Source organism: Dicentrarchus labrax, unplaced genomic scaffold (genome assembly GCF_905237075.1).
Source record: "Dicentrarchus labrax unplaced genomic scaffold, dlabrax2021, whole genome shotgun sequence".
NCBI classification, from domain to species: domain Eukaryota; kingdom Metazoa; phylum Chordata; class Actinopteri; family Moronidae; genus Dicentrarchus; species Dicentrarchus labrax.
The window spans coordinates 11,476,993-11,502,437 of NW_026136702.1; the positions used below are offsets into that span (position 1 = coordinate 11,476,993).

A 25,445-nucleotide genomic window follows, 5' to 3' on the forward strand; every position below is an offset into this window, starting at 1 on the left:
ATCAATCTTCTCATAGAGTAAGGGAGCATTTTAGAGCTAATCAAAGCTTTGTGGGTTTAAATACTCAGAAGCACAACCTCGCCAACTTAACACTGTAGTTTATTAAGATTAACTGTACCACAGGTTACACAGTGAAGGTAAAATCCACATTACAGAAGATACAGAACTGAACAAGTTCTTGGCTCAGGTCAGTCTACACAGATTTCTAGGTGGTTCAATAGTTCTCTGTAGTGACTGACAGGATACTCTGCCTGGCAGCTGGGACACTCCAGGAAGCTTTCATTCAGCAAGCTACTGTGAGGGGAGGATATCAGGATATCTCTGGAGGGCAAGGAGGGTGGGCGTGCCATCTCAAATGAGCTGTGACTCTGCTGGTCTCCCTAATAGAAATAATGGAGTCATCCATCAGTTATAGTTAAAAAGACTGATCAAGGAGATTAAATCAGCTTTTTAAGTAGTTGCATCATTTTTAACCAACAAAACCTTAAGCTGCACTAATCAATATTTTGTAATATTAACAACAGATCAGATTACTATGTGTAATGTCAAAGGGGTCACTCATAGTGATACAGACACAGAAAATTATTATCTAACTGCAGTTTATCTGTGCTCAATGGAGCCTCTCTGGCCTGCAACTTACTCTTATCAACTAAGTGCCCAAAAGGGAGGTCAATATTGGACTTACATTTTCAGGTGAGCAGAGACACGACTTGGAAAAAATGCTAATGGTTGCTCTGTTGCATGTGTATATATGTTTTTGTTCACCATAAAACTTTATACGATATATAATATGTCGATGCTGTGTTTTAAGGTTGTTAATTAATGCAGCTTCAAGGGTCGTCATTGATGAAATTGGGATACACGAATTACAAATCTCATCCTTTGCACTGTTCATGCTAACCTTTGACTTTTTTATCACATGGCGTTTAGTTTTTCGCAGCATCTTCAGAACTCTGACCATTCGCTCCTTTAAATATGAACAATCCTGCCTCTCATCCTCGAGGTCTTGTGAAGAAATCCTGATCTAAAATTTAAAAAGTTTGCATTACAATGGAGAATATAATATAGTATAGGTGTGGGAAATAATATTTTCCACATTAAAAGAATTAGCTTGTTTGCTTATGAGAGGACTGATGTTTCGCTTAATAAAGAAAGCAAAGAGGTCAAAGGTCACGAGTTTTCAAGCAAGTGGGATAAGGGACCAAAACTGAAATGACTGATAAAAAGTGCCGTCATACCTGTCGTTCCAGGTCAGCAATCTTTTCCTGGTCTGCATGGTGTTTATTAAACATAAACTTCTGACAGATATTCGCCTGGGAAGGGAGTTTTTTATTTTTATTATTTTATTTTATCTTGACTATTTTCATTTTTTCTATTTACCAGTCCCTCCAGAAAAACGTGATAATGCGACCGAATAATTCCGCATTTTTTTCAAATAATAAATAATAAAGTCACATATATCTTAGCAGAAAGTTGAAAAATTCTGCGTTTACTTCACACAAGAGCAGCCATTTTCCCCTGTTGCCATGGGAACGCTATGAAGTGACGTGAACATCATCGAAAAGCTGCAAACCCCGCGATGAAGCCGCAGTTTTAGCAAGTTCCCGCACTTTCATCGCATAAATATCCCACATATTCCATCACATTTTTTAAGAAAAGGTGCCGCATAATCACGGATTTTTGCCCGCAACAATCACAAAAAAACTCCGCGTTTTTCTGGAAGGACTGATTTACTGGATGAATTGTTCAATGAAGACGTACCTGCAGCTCAGCGTTAGCTGACCTGCGCTTCTCCTCATCCAGTTTGTGCAGAAGCTCTTCGGTCTCATACCTATGTATTTTCTCGTCATCCTCAGAGCAACTTTCTTCCGGTGAACTTTTTCTGCTCCTTCTTTCAGCCTTCAGCTGTAGCTTGAGCTCCTTCACGTCACGCTCGCTGTCCTCGCACCTACACATAAACTGGTCTGTCACGTAGCTGCCTACCATTCTATCTCCACCTTTGAGCAGGACCATATTATTTATTTCCTTAGCAGCAGACGTACCAGTTTTGGGATATTATCAGGTTCTGCTGGGTCATGACGACATCCTTCCTGAGCACCTCCAGCTCGTCTTTGGCTTTCTGTAGGAGTCCTTCATAGTGCTCCTGCATCTGGCTTATCCGCTCCTTCTCTGTAATGATAGAAGTAGTAAGAAAGAAAAAGTAGTTAAAAAGAGGAGGAAATTACACATTGACATACACAGTCAAGGATGTTAGATACAACCTTTTTGACAGTGCATTGCAAGCCGCAGATTCTGTAATTGTGGGCTACTTCAGGGCAATCTTGATATCTTAAAAACTTGTTGTGACAGTCTGTTGCCCCTTGTTGCCCCAGTTGTGAATGCCCACTGCCCACTGTCCCTCTGGCTCACCATGTGAATGGTCCTCATTGTGCTGCTGTGAGCGGGCCTGATTGGCTTCGTTCAGCTGCTTCTCCAGCCATAACATTCTGGCCAGAATTGCCCTCACATAGGCCTCTCTCTGCTGGTCATATTCCAGCCACTGCTTATTCTTCTCCAAGGCCTCGGGGGGATTGGATAAAAGAATGAGAAGCACATAACAGAGAAAGACAGAAAGAGAGTTGTGCCACGGGGATGGCAAAAACACTCAGCAAGACATGTATATTGCACACGGGCACACGTCCTTGCTTAGAAACAAACTCACACACAGACTTCAAGTTAAAAACCCAAAAAGTTGATGAGGGAAAAATACAAACAGAAGAGTGCTTTTCCAGCTGTGTGGCAACCACACAGCACTTACTTCACAGAGGTGATTTTGGAGCTGTACTACGTTGTCAGTCGAAGCCAGTTTGTCTGAAGTGGAGTCCTATTTGACAACAGGAACACACAGCACAGCCTTACACATACAGTGTGTGAATGAACAACCAACTATATCCAACTGCTTTAATAAAAGACACTGTGACAAAGCCCAATATCCAGAATGTCACTATGATGGTATGCTCTTCATGAGGGAGTGGGTTTTTTTGAGGGTTTATTTAATAGTTACTCATCTAAATGACAGACTGACACTTTAAACAAATGCTGCCATCTAGTGGCGTTAAACGAAAGGGGCTTTGTAAATCAAACTTCCTAAGCAGCAACACAACCATAGGCTTTTTTGATATATCACAGTAGGAAAAGCACACGTGTAAATAATTATAATAATGATGGCTGAATTCCATTTATTTGCATGCTGGCTCACTGTCACGACTTACTGAGACACTGAGTTCAACAGATTTTCCATAACTAAAAACATACTGTTATGGAGCCTTATCAAGAGGAAGGTCTCCCGCTTATAAAGACAATTAAGCAGTCCTCTACCTTCTTCCCTGCAACTTTGTTCTCGAGATATTGACACCTAGTTGAGACGCTCACAAGGTTGTTCTTGACTTCTTCCATCTCTCTGCAGTAACTGGACATGCTCCTCTTTCTCCTCATACTCACTACGTCCATCAGCTTCCCTTCTTTCTTACTCAGCTGCTCTGGCGGCAAAGCGATTTCCTCGTCTTTGCCCGTCAGCTGCTGACAACTCTCCAGCCTAACAGTTTCAAGAGAGAGGAATCTCTGCAAAAAGACATCGAGAAATACGTTTCACTAATGCTCAGCTACTGTAAAAAGAGACCCTGAGTAAAGAAATAAACATAAACATCACAGCTCTTGCTCTCATCATTAGGTGGAGTTAGCAATACAGTATGAGCAGTAGTTGTCTAGTGTACCTCTACGAGCTTATTATGTTCTGAATGTTGACGAGACAACTCAACCAGGGTCTTCTTCAGATAGGCATTCTCCTTCTTCAGACTGCTGACAATCATGCGCAGCTCTGAGTTGGGCTTTTTCCAGAGGAATCCCTTATTTTTGGAGGACGCCATCTCAATCACCTGCTGACAAATATCACAAGAGTTTAACACAAAAATATACATTTAAGGATAAAGATGGTCAGAACTCAAAAACATAACGTTACATTCTCAACGGGTCCAAGTTTATTTTCTTTAAGGGGAAAACTGAACTGAACCCAATCTCGTTTTCTAAGCAATTCAGAAGAGAAAGAATCTTTTACAAATATATTTACAATCTAATGCAGTTCAAATCAAGGCCAAAATACGGCCTCTGAAATTGAATTGAGTTACTTATTTCAAAACATGTTGACCACAACCAGCTGTTGAATTACTATGTAATACAGCTGAACCTTACAACCAAGGCAATATGGCTCGACATCCTTTTATACTGGGATTTATATGCTTATCGTGGTAGGGATTGTTAACTGATGTTTACAACCTTATTTCCAACCCCTATTAAGGTAACTAAGGCAGGTGGGATCTGTCCTACTCCCACATACTGAGGTGTCTTAGGGAGGTCAGCCTGTCCCACTTTATCAAAGTAACCAAAGAAGTCAGGGGACAATCACATGGTACAGCTAAAGCATATAAGGTAACTGCAATGTCTGCCATGGTACAGTGACAAATATAATAAAACAGGAATAAAAAACAGTTATGTTAAGATAAAAATAGGAACAATAGCGTCAGCAAGCATAACGTGCTAATTAACTAGCTTAGTGTTAGCTAACGGTAGCTAAGTTAAGTTGCAACGTTTCTGCTACTTAAAGTTAGTAAAAATCTGAGTTTCCACGCCATAATACACGCCGTTTATCCACTGTAGTAACATTATGTCATATTTTATATATTTATTTATTACCTTGGGAGGTCTTTGGATTGAAGTGTCCCTTCAGTACCCGCCTAAACTCCTCCGGTCAACCAGCCACCGCAGTTCCGCGCGAAAACTTAAAAAAAAAACCCAATTATGTTGCTCCTGGAGAAAGTTTTTAGTGACTAACGTTAAATGATATGTTTAGGCGTTTAACTGTGTTTATTTATTATCAAAGTGTGTTGCTAAGGCTTCGCTGCTTCATTGGAAACCACACTGCAGGCTCGGTGGACGTCATAGAAAGTAACCATGACCCCATTACACCGCTGGGGGGCGCTGCAGTACCAGAGGAGTGATCAGGACTGGACTAACACTGCTGGGGTTTGCCTGCTGCATAGTGGACGAATCTGCACAGTGATGTCTGGACAAAATTGAGATTTTAAATTTTGAATAAAAAAAAAGGTAATGAGACAGGTAAGTTACAGAGCACAGTTGTGTGTCTCTGCCGCCCACTAACCCACCTCTACCCGGGCTGGCTGCTTGTTTTCATGCTGTTTCATGCCCTCTGTGACTCATGAGAGAGGCTGCCCTCTGGTATCCACTCCTCTACAAATCTGTGCGTTTCAGTTCCCCCTGTGTGCGAGCTCTCTCTCTCTCAACGGAATATAATGCCTTTCTCGAAATAAATTTGGACTTTATAAAAAAGAAAAAAAAAAATGCTGCGGGTCATTGTTGAGTCCGCTAGTGGGATCCCCAAAAAGAAACTTGGAAACCCAGATCCTATAGCTGCGATTGTCTTTAGAGGTGAGATATACTACGTGCTATTACTTTTTTTGTTTGCTCTATGCTGTATGCTCGGTGAGATTGATCATGCATAAAGTGTTTCAGTTTCTATCAAAAAGTATCATCTTCTCTGTTATCCTTAAGATTTTGAACATCACAGTTAAAGGTTGTAACAGTTTGCAGTATGCATCTATTCCTTGAGCTTAATTTGAATGGTTTGGCAGTGATTCACACACAAAACGAAAAGTACATCCTTATAAGGTCAGGATATCCCTCTGTCCTCAGATAACTTTTTGTCCATAGGGATTCTTTCTTTCTTTTCTTTTTTCTTTTTTCTTTTTACAAATTAAATGCCATAGTGCATTATTTCTCTGTTTCCAGCACAATGTAAACTGTTGATTCAGTCATTTACTTTTTTGTTGGAAGAAGCTTGTTTGTTTCCATATTGTAGCGCAAGGTTTTCTCTTTTTGTTTTGGGTTTTTTTTTTTTGCCAATAAATCTGGTTCACCTTCAATGTGCTTACAGGTGAAAAGAAGAAAACCAAAGCAGTTGACAATGAACTGAATCCTGTGTGGAATGAAGTAAGCAGGGGATATTAAAGTTAACTGTAAAGTGTGAATGTTACAGTATGTGGTTTTGCTAATTGGGAAATGATTACTCACCCTAGAGCTTATTCTTCTACTTCAGTTAAAACTACTGTGTGTTGGTGTAAATGTCTCTTTCTTGTTATTGCAGGTGTTTGAATTTGATCTGAAAGGCTCTTCCTTGGATGCATCTTCATTCATCAACGTGGTTGTGAAAGACTATGAAACAATCGGCAAAGACAAGTATGTGTGGGGAAAGCATAAGACAGAGAACTAAACTAAACTAAGCCAGCCTTCCCTCCCAGCATGACAAATTACTGATCATTTAAACATAGATGTACCATTGAGGAGGAGGGTCTCAGAGTTGGAACACTTAGTTGAAACCTGCCTCACTTCCCACAAACCTTAGACTTAACATGTGTGTTAAGTCTAAGTTGTGCAGGTAATTACTGAAAGGGAAAAAACCACACTACCCTGAAAGTTTTTGTTTTGAGAGGACGTTCAGTGTTTATTTCTTATCAATTTATTCCAACAGGGTGGTTGAAAATAGTTCTGATCTTTATTCTACAGAGGACAGTAACATGTTTTAACTGCTCTGTTTAACCACAGGACTCACTGCGACCATGTTAAGACTTGCAGTGCCAATAAAGAAGGTGCTTTGTCTCTCTCACAATAGCACTCCACTTCTTACGAGAAATGTTGCCTTAAAAGGAAAAAAAGTAATTTCTTTATGGCCTTCACTACTGTAGTCTCAGATTCCTACATGTTATTTATTACTCTGCTTCATTTTCATTTGTTTAACTGTTTGTTAGGCACATGCATGCATTTTGTAACACTAAGTCTTTTGTCTTTCTGCTCAGCAGGCTAAGAAGGTTGACCAAATAATTACATTTCCACTGAGTAACTCTAGTAACAGATTGTGTACAGTATAAATTATTATGAAGTAGGTGGGGGGGGTGTCTGCCTCAGCCACGACTGCACTTAGATCTTTTTTCCATGATCACTGCCTGCAACACACGAGGAGGGTGAATAACAGAGCTTGCGCTGGCTTGTCATTGGCACATCTGTGATGACTAGGAGTAGCTCAGTCAGAGGGAAATGTGTTTGAGTGATTTTGCAGGCGATCAGACTCTCACCCACTTCTACAATCTAGGAAAAGGAATGTGACTCAGAGAGCCTAAAAGTCATATCTAATCATTGGTACGCTCTGGATAAACCAGCAGTGCAGACTGCTCAGTTTGTTTGGCAAAGACTTTTTTCTAGAAGTCCAAATTAGCTTTGCTTGAAAAGTTCATAAGTAGTGGAAAATATAATAGATATGCCAGGAAAACCATCATCTGGTCAAAAAGTCAGTTCCTTTTTTTTTCAATGATACTTTTAGTTTTAGTTTAGTTTTTATGTATACAAACATTAATCTGTTTAAACCAGTCCCTGCATGTGGCCTCTACAGTGGTAGAGAGGGTAAACAGCCACACCAGATTTCCTGTCTGTCTTATCTTCCACAGCTTACCCTTTGGCTTTCCGAGTTTTTTAAAGCTCTGTGCAATGATAAATAATGGCACAACTGTTGAGAACAAGAGATAAGAAAAAGAGAGCCTGAGTATAATCATGAATGCGCTTTTGCTGGTTCTCATATTGTCCACCCGCCTCCTTTAGCTCTATATTCGTCCATGCTTAAACTGGGCACAGAGCACTCAGCACATGCCTGTGGTAGTTGTTAATTGTTTCCATATTTCTGCTTCTTCATGGTTTTAGTGGCTGGCCTGTGGAACCAGCTGGTCCTTGTCACACAGCAAACATCCCATTTGTTCTCTTGCAAGATAGTACTGCTGCTTCCAAATGACTCTTTTGCCAGAAATAGCCATGCAGTGTGGATGTTTGTCACTAGGAAAGCACATCCCAGATACTGTGTGATTATTACAGATTTATTAGAGGTCAAGAGTCAAGAGACTTTTTTGGTTTGGGATGATTTAAGAAAATGCCCAATGTGTTGCAATCCATTGTGGTTATTAATCACTGTTGGCACGTGACTTCTTTTTCGTCGAAACAGGCACGTTGCACGGTTTGTCATAAATATATGTGAAGAAGTGAAATTAGGGAAGTGGAAACCGTCAACTATCCAGAGCAACGATCAATTACAGTCATAAACACTGCATCCAAGCCCATCGTGTGGTAATATCACGAGCTTGTTGCAGATTGTGGAACTGAAGCACCCTCCCCATTGTCTCTTTTAGCTATACATCCTGGTTATCTATTCAAACAAACAATTATTTTCCCTCTAGCTGCAATGAAGCATTCGCTGATGTATGTGTCATTGTCTGATCAAAGGAAAATGTATGTGATTGCTTTTCAGGTTCATTGGCTCTGCAAAAATCTCTCTGAGAGACTTGGCTAGTGGTTCAGTGAGGTCCATCCCATCCAAGAATGTACCCTTGCTCAATGAGAAACAACAGGCTGTTGGGGTAAATACATTAAGTTAATAACAGATTCCATGCACTTATATATATGACACTTTTGCAGCTTTATGACAGTAAGGCAGCTTTAGCTCTGGTAGTAGATGATGACGCCTTTTATCTGTATAGATCCACAGGAAGTAGTTGAATTTGCTGAATCCTGTGACATATCAATAGACATATGAAGTAGAACTGATAATGCTTATTGAGAAACATTCACTTTTTTCAGGCAACCATTAATTTGCTCATTGGGTATGAGCCACCTGCCAACACTACTCCAAACGTAAACGATCAACATGATGGAGACATGTCTAATACGGATGGTGGTAAGTAGACAGTTAATCTAAGAAATTGAAAGTATCTTTTATTCCCTCCCCCCCAAAAAATAAACTAATACAATCACATGCAAATGCAATTCACTATAATTCATATACATATTTAGAATTTTTCAAGTCATATTAATAAGCTAATAAAAACAAAAAAATAAATACTCTTATACTAATCAATCAACACCTATAAAACGGAATAGAAAAACACAAAAATAGTTTTAACACAAAAGACACCCTCTCAGCAACTGGATTATGTTTTCCCATAAACAAGGGAGACCAAACTTTATAAAATTAATTTGTTTTTTTCCCCTTCAATTATACATACCTTTTCATATGGAACAACTCAGTGAACCTAAGACACACCACACACTCAGTGAGAGCGTGTTTTATGTTATTTGGGATGTTTATTCAAAAAATGTTGTGGATATTTGCACTACAGGAGGCAGTGATGAGGGTGATGAGGGTGAGGCAGATGTGGAGGGAGAAGGTCAGGGTGGAAGTCCAGGAGCTCCCACTTCTCCAAACCAGCCTGGGAAACCAAGCCACAAGCCACTCCGTCTCAGGCGTAAGAGGCATAAAGCCCTGGCCAATAAGCCCCAGGACTTCCAGGTATTGTCTGAGTTTTGATTACTCTGTTCCTGAATAATCACAAATGCCAAGCGGCAGTCTTCACCAGTTCAAGTATACAACGAATGACATTTATCCATTATTATAGAGAATTGCTAACATGTCAACATTCTTCCATTAACTTTGCATCAGGGCAAGCAATTTTACATGTCTGATTTTCTTGGGGAACATATTTTTTCTTCCCATAAAATGCCATGTGTCTGCACTGAATGATTTGGTATTTGTCAACCCAAGTGAATCAACGGTACCTTTTTAAAAAACGATCTAGATAAATTGTGTCACTGTTTGTTCAGCTGCCTCACCATTGCTTGCAAATGTTCAGATTCGTGTTCGGGTCATCGAGGGCCGACAGCTGCCTGGCAACAACATCAAGCCGGTGGTTAAGGTGAACGTATGCGCACAGACCCACAGGACTAGAATCAGAAGAGGAAATAACCCGTTCTTTGACGAGGTAATGAGTCCATATCACCACAGAAATGACCTAATGGGAATTCATTAGTGATTACTTACTTTTGCTTTTTATCTTGCTTGTCTATTTTTAATATCCTCTTGTCTTCTCTCTTTGCCACTTAATCCCCACCAGCTGTAATAACCCTCTGGGGTATTTCTCTCTCTATCTGCAGCAATGTGATATCACGTTGGAGCTTGAAGGCAGTGTCTTCAGCTTTCTCGCGTATCTAATTCCTCTCATTTGCATTTTCCCTCGACTCAGTTTTTGCCAAAGCATACACATCTCACAGTTTAATACACTGTAAGTCCTATAATGTTTGTCACAATCACTGATAAAGTGACATTAAAATGTATTGTGGATACCGGGACAAGAGAACCACTCATTCATCTATGACTTCTTTTTACCCATCAGATGTTTTTCTACAATGTCAACACGCTCCCCTCAGAACTGTTTGATGAGAGCATTAGTGTTCGGGTGTGTAGATAACTCCTGTCATTTCTTTTTGCAAAACTAATAGAACCATCAGGGAATTTCTACCTCTTCTTAAGCTGTGATTCTGTGTCTTTCTTGGCAGGTTTATGACTCCTTCTCCCTCCGAGCTGACAGTCTAATGGGAGAGTTCAAGGTATGTCAATTCAAGTGCTTTAGACTCTTTATCTCGGCTCAGTTTATTTCAGAATTTTGACCTGGAGCGATTTATCACTCACCAAGAGGAGCTCCAGGTTGAATTGTGGCTTTTATCACCAGCTGGTTGATAGATTTACAATTTTCCAATAACAAAAAATGTTTTTCTTGCTTACCCAGCTGGATGTCGGATACATCTATGATGAACCAGGTCAGTATTTCCATGTAAAAGGCATACTCTGTGAAAATGTAAGACTTTATATATATTATATGTACGTGTTCAACGTGTTAAACATTATACTATTTTCAGGTCATGCCATAATGAGGAAATGGCTCCTCCTGAGTGATCCCGATGACTCCAGCTCAGGGGCCAGAGGTTACCTGAAAGTCAGCATAATTGTTGTGGGCACTGGAGATGAGCCACCGGTACGTGTAACTTCTTACTTATCATCAAATTTCTTTCTATTAGACGCAGAGTACAGATCAGTGTTGACTAACTCTCCTCTCCTACTTGGTTCCAGACTGAGAGGAGAGAGATAAATGAGGAGCAGGATGACATAGAAAGCAATCTTTTGGTGCCAGCCGGTGTCACAATGCGATGGGCCACACTCAGCCTCAAAGTGTACCGTGCGGAGGATATACCACAGAGTAAGATACATAAATTCCTGTAATCGCTTTGGTTCATTGCTGCCATATCCTCCAGAAAAAGCTCTATTTAGAACCTGCTTTTCATTGCAGTGGATGACGCCTTTGTTCAGGCGGTGAAACAAGTGTTTGGAGGGGATGGAGATAGGAAGAACTTGGTGGATCCATATGTGGAAGTTAGCTTTGCTGGCAAGAAGGTATTTCACATTTGTGCTAAAAGAAAAATGTGTTTTTTTTTCTTATTGTATGAATGCTACTTATATTCAATGGCATTTGTTTCAGCACCACACGAAAACCATTGAGAAAAACGCTAATCCGGAGTGGAATCAACTCATCAATCTCCAAGTGAAGGTATGAAAGATGCATATTTAGATATAGATTCAAATTTGACCTTCAGCTCAGATTAACACATGCCTCTGTCTGCTTGTGTAGTTCCCATCCATGTGTGAACGCATCAAGTTGACTATGTATGACTGGTAAGAGCTAAAATTCCTTTATACACAGCTGCACAAGTGACAGTAACATCAAAACCAATGTTTGACGTGCCTGTTTACTCTGGGCAGGGATCGTCTAACCAAGGATGATGCTGTAGGAACAACATTTTTAAATCTGAGCACAATTTCTTCCTCTGGTGGAGAGATTGAAGGTAATCATGTAATCTGTGTTTTTGTAATAATAATTGTTTTTAAAAGTTATTTAATTTTTTTTATATTGCAATATGACGTTTAATCTACTCTAATGTTTGTTTTTATCCATTTGAAACAGACGCACGGGCGGAAAGTGGCAACACAGTGTCTGAATGTAAGTAAAAAGTGGCCGTCTTCATGATCATGTTTTACATATAAAAAAGTTAACAGTTGCTTTGCAGCTGAAACACGGATCTGATTTGATCTTTCTACATAATAGATATTTGGATTTATGCATCTCATATCATATCGCATATACCTTATTGCTTCATAAGCCTTGAAACTGTCTGAAACGGTGTGTGTGTGTGTGTGTGTGTGTGTGTGTGTGTGTGTGTGTGTGTGTGTGTGTGTGTGTGTGTGTGTGTGTGTTACAGTGAGCACCGCCGCGTCAGAGATTGGTTTTCTCCCAGCTTTCGGGCCTTGCTATATCAACCTGTACGGCAGCCCAAGAGAATTTACTGGCCTGCCCGACCCATACGAAGAACTCAACTTTGGAAAGGTAAGACTCTACCAGCTCAGTGCAGAGGGTTCAGTAGGCACGGACACGTGTTATTTCACCTACATGACAATGTGTGCATCTGGTTTTTTGCATTTTGGTCCATTTTAGGGAGAAGGAGTTGCCTACAGGGGGAGGGTCCTTGTTGAGCTGTCCTCTCAGCTGGATGGAAAGGCTGACAAGAACGTGGATGACATATCCAGTGATGACATCCTGGTGGCACAGGTATATACAGTGTACTACACTGCTGTCTCCTAATTACTTTTTTTCAGTACCTCAGTGTATAAAAAAGAGGCTTCTACAGAGATGTGACTTTTCAACTGACATAGAAACCTCTAACTTCACCTAAAAGTGCCACATCCTATTTAATGCAGAAATACCAGCGGAGAAGGAAGTACTCTTTGTGCGCTGTGTTTCATAGTGCGAGCATGCTGCAAGAGCCGGGCGAGCCAGTCCAGTTTGAGGTCAGCATTGGTAACTATGGTAACAAGCTGGACTCCACCTGCAAGCCCCTGTCGTCCACCACACAGTACGGCTTTGCTGTGTTTGATGGTATGGAAAGTCTGCAAGAATTATTTTTTTAATAGCTTTATTCCGGTTCATAATATAACTTTTAATTTCATAACTTTTTTCTGGCCCATGACCCTTCCTAACATTTTTGTGACACAAGCAATTAGACTATTTGTGTGAAAGTAAGAATGTTCCCTTTTTATTCAGGAACATGAAACTGCTCCAAATGCATAACATATTGAAAATCATATCAAATAAATAACAATTATCAGTAGAATATATCATTAGAACTCTACTGTAACAGTGAGCATTGGACAGTGTTTATCATGCTGTAAGTCTGTGTGAAAGGGGTCATGAAGCCACAGAGAATAATAACCACATTAACAGGAAATGTTAGTGTGCAGTCCACTCCACAACTGACGGGGTATAATTATTCTGAATCCCACAGGTAATCACTACTATTACCTGCCCTGGGCTGACACCAAGCCTGTAGTGATTCTTACTTCATACTGGGAAGACATCAGCCACCGTCTGGACTCTGTCAACGTCCTCCTCTTCATCGCTGAGAGATTGGTTAGAATAAGTCACAGTGGCACAGTGCATGTCACTATGTTGTACATTTCTTCACAAGTAGTACTGCTCAGTAATGTCCTTTTATCTGTCTTTGTGATTTATTTTAGGAGTCCCACCTCACCTCTTTAAAAACAGCCATGTTAGCCAAAGTGCCTGAGACACGTCTGGCAGAGATTTGGCTCAAACTCATCAACCACTTGATTGAGGACCTTAACAGGTAAGGACCAGACAGATCCTACTCTAGAGCTGTGTGTTGTATGAAGTAATGCTATAATGCAACTTATCATTATAGAAATTGTAGTGTGGTTACTGCTTTTAGGTCAAATACATTTGCAGGTGTCTTGTTAATGCTTCACCTTGTGTTGTCTCGTTCCATCATTACTTTCACTAACAAAGTTCTGACAGTTTCCAGCTTCCAGTATTGGAGGGCCAGCCCAACGTGACTTCTCTGGATCTCCAGATGAAAAAACTGCGTGATGCTGCTGTGAACAGTATCACACAGATGGCCATTCGTATGAAAGAGGAGGCCACAGATGTCAAGGCTACTGTTGGTGACATTGAAGACTGGTTGGACAGAATCAAGCAGCTGGCAGAAGAGGTCAGGAAAATTATTTTGCTCAAAAACATGTCAACAAAACTGCATTATGTGACTGAAATTTTGTGTGTCTCCATCAGCCTCAGAACAGCATGCCAGATGTGATCATTTGGATGTTAAGAGGAGAGAAGCGGGTGGCTTTTGCCCGGATTCCAGCAAACCAGATCCTGTTCTCCAACTTCAGCGAACAGGCACGTGGCAAACACTGTGGACGGACCCAGACCATCGTCATGCAGGTACAAAACTAGTCAACATTATTTTTGTTGCTATATTTCATTGTTATACTTCAGAAAGAGTTCTCACTCCTGTCATTTGTGTTTGTCAGTACCCCATGGACAAAAACAAAGGTGTCAAGATTCCCGTTCAGCTGCGGGTCAACATGTGGCTCGGGCTCTCTGCTCATGAGACTAAGTTCAACAGCTTCTCAGAGGGAAACTTCAGTGTGTATGCTGAAATGGTACAGTAGCTACGCTAACATTTATTTGATTTCAGCTATGTTATATCTCCTTTGTGTTAAATATTCTCCCAAACACCCCTGCTGTGTTTCTGCAGTACGAGAACCAGGCCCGTGTGCTTGGGAAGTGGGGAACTACTGGCCTGGTTGGTCGTCATAAGTTCTCAGATGTGACTGGAAAGGTGAAACTCAAACAAGAACGCTTTCTGCCACCGCGTGGATGGGAATGGGATGCAGACTGGTTTGTTGACCCAGAGCGAAGGTAAGTTTAACAAACTCACTGTATCACACACACACACACACACACACACACACACACACACACACACACACACACACACACACACACAGTGGATTGGAATTTGCGACTACAAACATCCTGTTATCACCGCACAGTTGAGCATGCTCCAGAATCCGTCCTCTATCAATTGGCAGTAATTATAAATCAGTGCTTATACCAGCCACTGCACAGAACCATGTAAGGAACCAGTGTTTGGCAAGTTACTTTTAAAAAGTAATTAGTTACAGTTATTAGTTACTTCTTCAAAGAACATTTGTTACTTAGTTACAAATTATAAAAGTAAGTAGTTACTTCAGAAAGTAACTATTGCGTAACTTTCAAGTACATTTTTAAATGCTCAAATGTGACCCCCCCTCCACCCCTCTTTAACGGAACTCAAAATACATGTGCATGTTCAATTATTTATGATAAATCTGAATATTATAATGAGATGGACACTTAATACAATACATTATTAACAGAAACAATGTACACAAATCTAAACTATTTTATTGTTGCTGTGGGACAAAGTGAGACTTGCCTCCAATCAAATGCCATGTATGTAGATATTATGTTTATATAGTGGATCCATACAAATAACACAATAGATGTTTTGGAACTTTTGATATTTATTGCCCCTCAACAGGCCACAACTGGGCAAAATTAAATTATGCTTGTTAAGCACTATACCAAAAATAAATAACAAATATATAAACTCTTTGTTGTGCAAATAAAACAAAAACAACAATTGGTAGATATACTGTACTTCAAGTATTTTCTTCCTCGAAAAAGTAGAACAGTGTAACAATATGAGGTGCTTTCAAACTGAAAAGTACAATGTATAGCAAAACTAAAGAATACAAATATAAATAGGTAATACATAAGAAATAAAAAATGCATCTCCATAAAAATAAATCTCTTTCTCTGGCCATTGACAGTCACACTTCAAGAGGCTGCAGCCAGCCAACAAATACATCTAAATTAAATGATGCTCTTTAAGCAATGTACCAAAAATGTATTCAAACAATATATACACTCTTTTTAGTGCAAATGTAATAAGCTGCAACACAACTCAACATACCTGTCTCTTGTTGACTGACTCGCTTGTGTTGTTCGTTGTGCGTGCTTTCGAACACCCGCCCAACTCCACCTCTGATTGGCTTACCATGAAATTTTACTAAACCTCAGCCAATCGTCAGCATTTATGCGCTTGTCTCGTGCACTGCCCACTAACCAAGGAAGAACAGTAAAAAAAAGTCTTTGCCTCTTGGCTCAGAGATCTAGTTGGTCTGATAAAAAAACAGCTTCAATTATAGTAACGCGCCACATTTTTTGGCAGTAACGACGTTAGTAAGATGGGAAGAGTAATCAATTAGATTACTCGTTACTGAAAAATGTAACGCCGTTATTTATAATGCCGTTATTCCCATCACTGTTAGGAACACAATCACAGGAAATGAAAAGGAATTTCAGCATTAGCCAGTGTTTTGGTTTAAGGAGGTCTGCCTCCTTGAGTGCCTCCTGCTTCTGAAGTGCTTACATTATCCCACTGAGGCTCATGTAAATAATCGTATCCATCCAAAGTCAATCTTCCTGACTTGTTCCGCTCGTTTATCATGGTCCTACATAGCTACTGTCTGAGTCACAAAGCTTCTCATCAACCGTTTTGGTGGTGTTTTCTACAGCCTGTTGACAGAAGCAGATGCGGGCCACACAGAGTTCACAGATGAAGTTTTTCAGAATGAAACACGATTCCCTGGTGGGGAGTGGAAGCCCGCTGCAGAGCCCTACACGGATGTGGTATGACTTACTTTCTCTCACCTACAAACACACATATACACACACATTTAACCTTTGTGACACTATGTCGATTATAACAGGACAAAAGCCTGTCTATTCATGTTAGTTTCCAATGTTATCAGTTCTCCTCTGTGCTGTTATGCACATAAGACAGGTGGGTTACTTTGTGGTTGCATTCATGGAAATAAACATGGATATGACCCATATTCTCTGTTTGCAGCTTGTAGTTCCCATTAGGGCTGCTATTAATAGTTATTAGATAATTGTGGGTACTAGACAAAAAGCATAAAGCTGCTGTACTCAATGTTTTTAATTAATTAAGGAACTATATATAATGTGCAATGGGTCGCTCAGTGTAATGAACCTGCAGAGAATTATCATCGGACTCTTACTAGCAACTTCACTGTTTTGATTTACTTTTTTTTTTACTATTTTTATTAATTTATGAAATAGAAGAATAAATAATACAATAAAAAATAAGTGAATTGTGTCAAGAGTAAGTCTTACTCTTATCTAAATCTTATATTACTAAATATGCAGATATACATCACATAAATGAACGACAAAGTCCCTGTTTTGTGTAGAATGGAGAAAAAGCTCAAAGCCCATCAGACTTTGACTGTCCACCTGGATGGACATGGGAGGATGCCTGGACTTTTGACAGCAACAGGGCTGTAGATGAGAAAGGTAACACAAATGCTCAAATTAAATATGTGATTAAAATGTTTGAAACACTTCCAGTCTGAGTGTGGTCTTGTGTATCTTTTGGCACTAGGCTGGGAATATGGAGTCACCATTCCTCCTGATGATAAACCCAAATCCTGGGTTGCAGCAGAGAAAATGTACCATGTCCATCGCAGGAAGAGACTCATAAGACCACGCAAGAAGATATCTGATAAAAAGGCTAGTCTTGAGGTGAGGAAGAGGTAGATGAGAAAGAGAATCGATTTTGAGAGACGTTATGAGTGCAGTGTCTCATTATTTATTTTTTTCCCTTGTCACTTCGGCAGAGAAAAGATCCAGGGGAGGGCTGGGAGTACTCTTCTCTGATTGGCTGGAAGTTCCACAGGAAGGAGCGCACCTCTGACACGTTCCGCCGCCGCCGCTGGAGGAGAAAGATGGTCCCATCAGACTGCATCGGGTCCTCTGCCATCTTCAAACTGGAAGGGGCATTAGTAAGTCTTACTGTAGTCCCCTGAGAAATACTGCTAAATATGTGTTGTATTCATTAATGTCCCCTGACCAGGCAGTTGTCATAGCAACAAGAGCTAGTTTATGCCATCTGAGTCATATCCTCTCATTATTCTCCTGTAAGTGCCTGTTCCCATCAGATGTTGGCAAATAGCTCAGGAAGTTTATTTTAGTTCTGCATTCTTTTCTTCAAATTTTTTTCAGTATTGCTGAAATGTGTCCTGTGTGATGTTCTCTTAAACAACCCTGCACTTTGTTAACAGGGGGTAGATGTTGACGAAAAGGCGAGTAAAAAGGATACAGCCAAAGTATTTGGTGCCAACACACCCACTGTTTCCTGCCACTTTAGCCGTAAGTTGTTGGAACAGATGAAGTTCATTCCTTGTCACTCATCGTTCTTCAAACTTCCTGACTGGTTTCAATGCAAGATAACGTTGAATCGTGGATAACAACATGCCTAATCAGCAGGTGTCTTGTGTGATTATATTGTTTTTGGTGGTGATAAAGTTTAACTTGCTGATTATTGTTTACTCCCTGCAGGGTCTTACATTTACCATCTGAGAGTCTACGTGTATCAGGGGAGGAATCTTTGTGCCATGGACAAAGACAGCTTCTCAGGTAAAAATAAAGCAGAGAACCGGACAAAGTACAAATGTAAACCGAGAGGAATACATGAAATCTACACAGGATGTACAAGTACAAATTACATTAAACATCACAAGTTCACATTTTCATCAAAATAATACCCCGGTCCATTCCAGATCCCTACGCCCATGTGTCATTCCTACATGTGAGTAAGACCACAGAAGTCATAAGGGCCACCCTGAACCCCACATGGGATCAGACTCTCATCTTTGAGGACATTGAAATCTACGGAGACCCACAAACCTTTGCCCGCAGCCCTCCTGATGTGGTGCTGGAGCTGTACGACAGTGATCAAGTAGTACGTTGCAGACAGAGTTTTATCCTAAAAACGTTCATGAATTTGTGGTGGATATAATCAGGCTTTGCTAAGTCTTTGTGTGCCTCTGTACTTTATTTACAAGGGTAAAGATGAGCCCATGGGTCGCTGCACATGCCCCCCAATAGTGAACCTGAACCCCAGTGTGGTCGTTAGCCCTAAGCTGCTGTGGTACCCAGTCACCAAAAAAGGTCGCAGTGCTGGGGATGTACTGATGGCTGCAGAGCTCCTACTGAAGGACAAGGTAAATAAGACACTAAATAAAGTAAACATATCGTAACCCTAACTTCATGAACCTGTACTTAGAAGGTGATTCTGTGCTTTGCCCTGCAGGGGACCGAAGGAGATCTGCCCCTGGTGCCTCCTCGAAGGGGGGAGAAGCTCTACATGGTTCCCCAGGGAATCAGGCCTGTAGTGCAGCTCACTGCGATTGAGGTACACCATCAAGCCATGCTGCTCCTTTGCCAGCCGCTATAAATTGCCACATTACATGATGAGACAAGACCAGCCCAACCCTAAGATTTCTGTTGTTACATTTCTCATCAGTAATGCCATTCCTCCCTTTTACTTATCCGCTATCAGCATGACATCATACAGTAATCTGCCCGTACAAGTTTTTGTAAGTGTCCTAATGTGTTTATTTGACCCTAGGTCTTGACTTGGGGCTTGAGGAACATGAAGACCTACCAGTTGGCCACAGTTTCCTCCCCCAGTTTGATAGTGGAATGTGGTGGTGAGATTGTTCAAACAGCTGTAATCAAGAACTTCAAAAAGAACCCCAACTTCCCCGGATCTGTTCTGCTACTCAAAGTGGTACTATCCCTTTCTAGACAAAATATTCAGACACCACCAAGTGTTTCATGTCTAGGTTGTCCATATTTTCTTACATGGTCTGTTTTGTTGTTTTCTCACCTAGCTTCTCCCCAAAGAGGAAATGTACACCCCTCCCATCGTGCTGAAGGTCATCGACCATCGACCATTTGGGAGGAAACCTGTAGTGGGTCAGTGCACCATCGACTGCCTGGAGGAATTCCGCTGTGATCCGTATCGCATTAACAGTGAAGTCTGCATGTCTGCCAGAGGTATATACACACATGCATGGATTCAGGCAAATGCATACACTACATACTACATACTATACGCTACATACAGTAGAGACTTATTGTATCCTGCTTCTGTTGACTTTGCAGTGGCAATGATTGCTGCTGCCCAGGGAGACGTTGTCATAGACATTGAGGAGAGACCCATTGTGAAAACTGAGGTAAAAAATAATAACACACACTCACTAAAGGTGAGAGACAGTATTTTCACATCTACTTCTTTTTATTGATAAGTGTTCTTTATTTGCTTTCCACTTTGCAGCTTCAAGCAGAAAAGGTCAGATTTTCTCTTTTCACAGACAGTCTTCTGATAGATAGCCTCTAAAAATACTAAGTTTATTATTATCTTACATTGTGCAGGAGGAGGAGGCAGTAGACTGGTGGAGTAAGTTCTATGCCTCTATTGGAGAGCAGGAAAAGTGTGGGCCTTACCTGAAAAAGGGATACGACAAATTACAGGTGAGAACATGTCATCACACATTGCGAAAACACAAGAACTGATTTTGTGCTGGTTTTACAAGTTACAGCAGCCAGCTGTCTGTTGCAGGGTTGTGACAAGAGAGTCATTGTCCATTTTGTAGATAAAATTTTGCAGTAGTTTGAATACTAAAGGAGAAAACGTTTTTAGTCTCAGATGCTGACGTGGGCTATCAAACATTAGGAAGATTCAGTAGTAAGTTCTTAGATTGTAAAATATGATTTTGTCTTTGCTAAAACTAGTGTGACGTATAGTCACAGAAATTATTATTTGACTTAGTTTTGTGTTGCTGAATTATTTCAGTAGATTACAATAGATAATATAATTTGTTATTTTTCTTCTGTGACGTGGTTGTTTCTCTGCATTATGTGGTTTTCAGGTATATAACAGTGAACTAGAAGAGGTTGCAGAGTTCCAGGGACTCACTGATTTCTGCGGCACTTTTAAACTTCAGCGAGGAAAGACTGAAGATGAGGAGGATGATCCCTCTGTGGTGGGAGAGTTTAAGGTAAAGAAGACCCATGTCAAGGGAGTATTCCTGTCACTAAACACCCCATTATACCTGAACTATTGTAACATGAGCAATCACTGTTTTTGCTGTAGCACAGCTACTTTTCTTAGCCTTTGTCTGCCCTCTGGTGGATAATTTATGAATTTTAGTAAAGTCAATGGATTAATTGGCCAGCTACAAAAGTAGCCCTTACAAAATTGATTTAGGGAAGGGGCATAAAAACGATGTTGTTGTTGCAGTCGCATAGACATAGTGTATGCACTGAATTAAATACACAGCCGACAGATTGGTATGTCTGAAGGGATCGTTTGCTACAGTATGGTACTTTTGGAGCTGAAATCCAAAAGCACAGTTAATTAATGGCAGCAGAAATGTTTTAAAAGCCTACACCAAGCTGAGTTACCTACATATTCTGAGGAATAGGACTAAAGTATAGTTTTGAATTGTATCATGGTAACTTAAAGACTTTCCATTTTGAATGGATAATAAAGTTGTACTTTAATGTGGATATGACTGGAATAACATTTTATCTCTGGAATTTAATTATCCAGTTTCATTCATTGAACAGCTGATCAGCTTTATTTTAGCAATTTATTTTACAGGCAGAATAAAAACCACAGAGATTTAATTTATCATCTCTGATTCTAAAATCCATTGTTAGCTTGGTAGGAATATGATTTTAAGGTTCTGTTTGAATACACTAGCTTGTAGATGTTATATAACTAATGGGTGCTGTACTCTTTGGTGATATTCAGGGCTCATTCAAGATTTACCCACTGTCTGATGACCCAGGGGTGCCAGCTCCACCCCGCCAGTTCAGAGAGCTTCCTGATAGCGGATCTCAGGAGTGTCTGGTCAGGATTTATGTGGTGCGCTGTATTGACCTGCAGCCCAAGGACACAAATGGCATGGTGAGTTTTGTATGAAGATAGAACTGAACACCCACTCTGGTTTTGTGTTAAAGATTTCAATAACATCCATAATTTAGATTTTTAGTAAGTGAAAAATAGGATTGAAGCTACTGAAGCTTAAATCATTGTTTTGCATTCTCATTGCAGTGTGATCCATACATTAAGATTGCACTGGGGAGGAAAACCCTGGATGACAGAGATAACTACAAACCGAACACCCTAAATCCAGAGTTTGGGAGGTGAGACAGAGATGTGTCCAGGTCATTGTTCAAGACCAGTTTTAAGTTTGTAAAGGGCCAGAAAGAAGCAACAAATACATTACATAATGTTCTCCCTTTTTATCCAGGACTTTTGAGCTGTCCTGCTTAATGCCTCAAGACAAGGACCTGAAGATTGCTGTGTATGACTATGATTTACTGAGCAGGGATGAAAAAGTGGGTGAGACAGTCATTGATTTGGAGAACAGGCTCCTGTCTTACTTCAGGCCCTGCTGTGGCCTGCCGCAGACTTACTGTGTGTAAGTATCCACTCTCTCTGTGTATTTATTAGCGATGCGAATACCACATCTACAGTACAATTGACACATCCTACAAACAATTCTTCTATGATGTGTTTTAGATTCTAAAGCTACAATTTTCTTGCAGTTCAGGGATCAATAAGTGGAGAGACCAACTAAAGCCGTCTCAGATCCTCCAGAACGTGGCAAAAGTGAGAGGCGTCCCACCTCCACGCATAGAGGGAGATGGCAGCTCGCTATCCTTCTCGGGAAGACAATACAACCTGCAAGATTTTGGTAATGCCATTCTCAAACTCTTATCATATTTTTAATAATATAATTACTTATATCCACTATCTCAATGATTTTATAAGCCTTGTAGAATTACATCTTGTACTGCAGTATAATATCCTTTTATCCTTGACTTTTGTGGTCTGCCGTGTCCTTCGCAGAGGCAAACACTGTGATCCACCCGCACATGGGCCCAGCCAGAGAGAGGCTGGCCCTGCATGTCCTCAGAGACCTGGGCTTGGTACCAGAGCATGTCGAGACCAGAACCTTGCGCAGCTCCCACCAACCCAACCTGTCCCAGGTTAAAACAACAGCAGTAGCACTGCAATCCTTTTAACTAGTAGAGATACAATATGAACGTAATGTTTTGAAAATTTTACATCTTGGTGTTTTTGTATGATAGCTTTGTTTTTTCCACACATGCAGGGACAAATTCAAATGTGGGTAGACATTTTCCCCAAGACCCTTGGTTTACCAGGGCCTCCATGTGATATCACTCCACGCAAAGCGAAGAAGTAAGAAACACTTGACAAAATAAAATATTTTAAATATATATACCAATATAGTATTTTAGCATGGCCGTTTTTCAACATAAAACTTAATATAACATAATGTAACATATATTTAAAACAGGTACTTCTTGCGAGCCATCATTTGGAACACAACTGATGTCACTCTGGATGAAACAAGCATCACTGGAGAGAACATGAGTGACATCTATGTTAAAGGGTACTTTATTTGTCCTGACTCTTACCCTTCATTTGTTCTTACACATGTTTTACCATTTTCCTACCCATTGAACTCATTGACAATTAGCGCATCTGAATTCAACATTACCATGTTTCCTAGATGGATGCCAGGTATGGAAGAGCACAAGCAGAAGACTGATGTCCACTACAGATCTCTGGATGGTGATGGAAATTTCAACTGGAGGTTCATCTTTGGATTTGACTACCTGCCTGCAGAACAGCTGTGTGTTGTCTCGAGGAAAGTGAGTGAGATCATGGAGGAGGAACAAAGCACCAAGTGATTGTTGTTCATAACCTTATTATTTTTGTGATGGTATAATGGTAGGTAATGAGCTAAATAAAGTTTCTAACTTTTCGCAGGAACATTTTTGGAATCTGGACAAAACTGAATTTAGGATCCCTCCTAAATTGATCATCCAGATATGGGACAATGACAAATTCTCCCTGGATGACTACTTAGGTAAAAACAGCATTGTTATAAAAAACCCCATTTTATTCCATGACAAACAAAGGGAAAGCCTTGGAAATCTGTTACAGAGAACTATATAATAAAAGACAAATCATTGTTTTCTATATTACTATTACAGGTTCAGTTGAGCTGGACCTACTCAGTCTGATCCCTCCTGCCAAGAGCCCAGAAAAGTGCAGCCTAAAGATGTTGCCAGGGATGGCGGGCTCAGCTTCCTCCAAAAAACCACTGCCCAACTCACTCTTCTCCCAGAAGTCTGTACGAGGCTGGTGGCCATGTGCGACTGAGCAGGATGGGAAACAAGTGCTTGGTGTATGTTTATATGTCCACAGCATAATACCTTGTTATGTTTTTTTGTTTTGCTTCCTGGTTGCTGTTTAAAACTGCGTTTCAAAATTTCACAGGGGAAAGTAGAGATGACACTGGAAATAGTGGAGGAGAAGGAGATGGAAGAGAGACCTGCTGGGAAAGGAAGAGATGAGCCAAACATGAATCCCAAACTGGACGCACCCAAGTGAGAAATCTGAGTCCTTAAAACAATATGATTTTGTAGTTCTATGAATTGCTTAATGTGAATGTACATTATGTGAATGTTTGCGGTCTTTATCCACTCAACAGCCGCCCGGACACGTCATTCTTCTGGTTTACAAACCCTTGCAAGACCATGAAGTTCATAGTTTGGCGCAGATTCAAATGGATATTCATTTTATCGATTATCCTTCTGCTGGTTATCTTGTTCCTTGGGATCCTGTTCTACTCCCTACCGGTAAGATTGCTGATGATTTATTGATTTAAACATTTATGAAACCATGACACATATGGTTTTTTCACAGTATTTTGTAATTTGTAATATTTTGTAAGAGTGAATTCCATATTCCATATCCACAGAACTACATCTCAATGAAGATTGTGAAGCCATTCTCCTAAGGAGCAAAGCAGAGAACCTGTCTGCCTTCCTGCTGCAGAATCTACAGTCCTCTTCACTGTTACCCTCAGAAATATGCAATAACTTTCTCTGCTGATGCCATAGCAGATTGATATTCTGCCTTCTCCTTCTCAAATAATCAAACCTGCCTGTTTAAGTTTTTTGCACTCTCAGTATTATGTTAATTGTGTAGCAAATTATCTTTCTTATGTTGAAATAAAAACAAAATCAAAAATAAATTATATATATTTTAATAAACCTTGTTATAATCAAATTGTCCGTGTGTCTTATTTTATTATATTTTGCAAGCATTTGGGCAAACACTGATATCTATAGGAGCATTAAAAATTCAGTCTTTTTACCAACATACAAGTTATTAATGTAAAAGTATTCCTTCTGTCCATTTTAGGTTGTTATCATGTAAAGTGCCACATCAACACGGTTGTTAACAAGACCTATTAAGACTTTTTCTTTAAATTGTCTTTTGTGGTGGAAGTTTGACCGAATAAAGGAAAAACCAAACAAAGAGAAATTTGTCTTTGTATATTTATTCAAGCTTCTGCGCAGAAGGATCGACATCAACAAGTAACAGTCAGTGTCTCCCGATGAGTCGATGAAGAATGCATTAATACCAGGGTTTTTATATGCATAAGAACAAAGAGTTGTGATGTTCATAAAGAGATAGATGTCAGGGCAAATAAGGGAGGCATTCTCAAGTGAGGGCCCACTCCCTTCTCAGACCAAAAGAAAGAAAAAAGTTTAGATGTTCAAGCCAGGCTATAAATGTGTCTGTCC

The 25,445-nt window shown here is 40.2% G+C and overlaps 2 protein-coding genes across 9 annotated transcripts; one reads left to right on the forward strand and one right to left on the reverse strand.

The window, feature by feature from the left end:
• Nucleotides 1-81: 81 nt before the first annotated feature.
• Nucleotides 82-6,221, reverse strand: LOC127372064 (centrosomal protein of 55 kDa-like). Of its 8 annotated transcripts, XM_051415439.1 has the most exons (11): nt 6,124-6,209; nt 4,729-4,813; nt 3,753-3,914; nt 3,358-3,600; nt 2,798-2,863; nt 2,410-2,560; nt 2,043-2,169; nt 1,762-1,948; nt 1,239-1,313; nt 902-1,024; nt 82-380 (listed from the first exon to the last, which is right to left on the reverse strand). In XM_051415439.1, exons 3-11 carry the CDS (start codon nt 3,903-3,905, stop codon nt 189-191), a joined length of 1,317 nt encoding a protein of 438 aa, XP_051271399.1. In that variant the 5' UTR covers nt 3,906-3,914; nt 4,729-4,813; nt 6,124-6,209; the 3' UTR covers nt 82-188. The 8 variants fall into 8 exon arrangements, with proteins under 8 accessions (XP_051271399.1, XP_051271417.1, XP_051271410.1 ...); XM_051415457.1 differs by lacking the exon at nt 4,729-4,813 and having other exon boundaries at nt 3,753-3,917; nt 6,124-6,221; XM_051415450.1 differs by lacking the exon at nt 4,729-4,813 and having other exon boundaries at nt 6,124-6,214.
• On the forward strand, nt 5,281-24,924 carry myofl (myoferlin like). Its single transcript, XM_051415391.1, has 54 exons — nt 5,281-5,481; nt 5,987-6,042; nt 6,197-6,288; nt 8,399-8,507; nt 8,728-8,824; nt 9,267-9,436; nt 9,777-9,905; nt 10,317-10,379; nt 10,480-10,530; nt 10,710-10,740; nt 10,840-10,955; nt 11,051-11,177; nt 11,268-11,371; nt 11,457-11,525; nt 11,607-11,650; nt 11,738-11,820; nt 11,940-11,975; nt 12,235-12,359; nt 12,468-12,581; nt 12,731-12,908; nt 13,315-13,439; nt 13,547-13,656; nt 13,845-14,037; nt 14,115-14,270; nt 14,360-14,491; nt 14,587-14,750; nt 16,454-16,568; nt 17,153-17,255; nt 17,344-17,483; nt 17,579-17,743; nt 18,023-18,110; nt 18,300-18,377; nt 18,521-18,702; nt 18,806-18,964; nt 19,054-19,155; nt 19,372-19,533; nt 19,637-19,802; nt 19,911-19,981; nt 20,083-20,097; nt 20,181-20,279; nt 20,678-20,806; nt 21,565-21,720; nt 21,868-21,959; nt 22,067-22,237; nt 22,365-22,513; nt 22,669-22,808; nt 22,934-23,022; nt 23,141-23,236; nt 23,357-23,498; nt 23,617-23,716; nt 23,844-24,037; nt 24,130-24,239; nt 24,344-24,491; nt 24,614-24,924. Exons 1-54 carry the CDS (start codon nt 5,394-5,396, stop codon nt 24,650-24,652), a joined length of 6,162 nt encoding a protein of 2,053 aa, XP_051271351.1. The 5' UTR covers nt 5,281-5,393; the 3' UTR covers nt 24,653-24,924.
• Nucleotides 24,925-25,445: the final 521 nt, after the last annotated feature.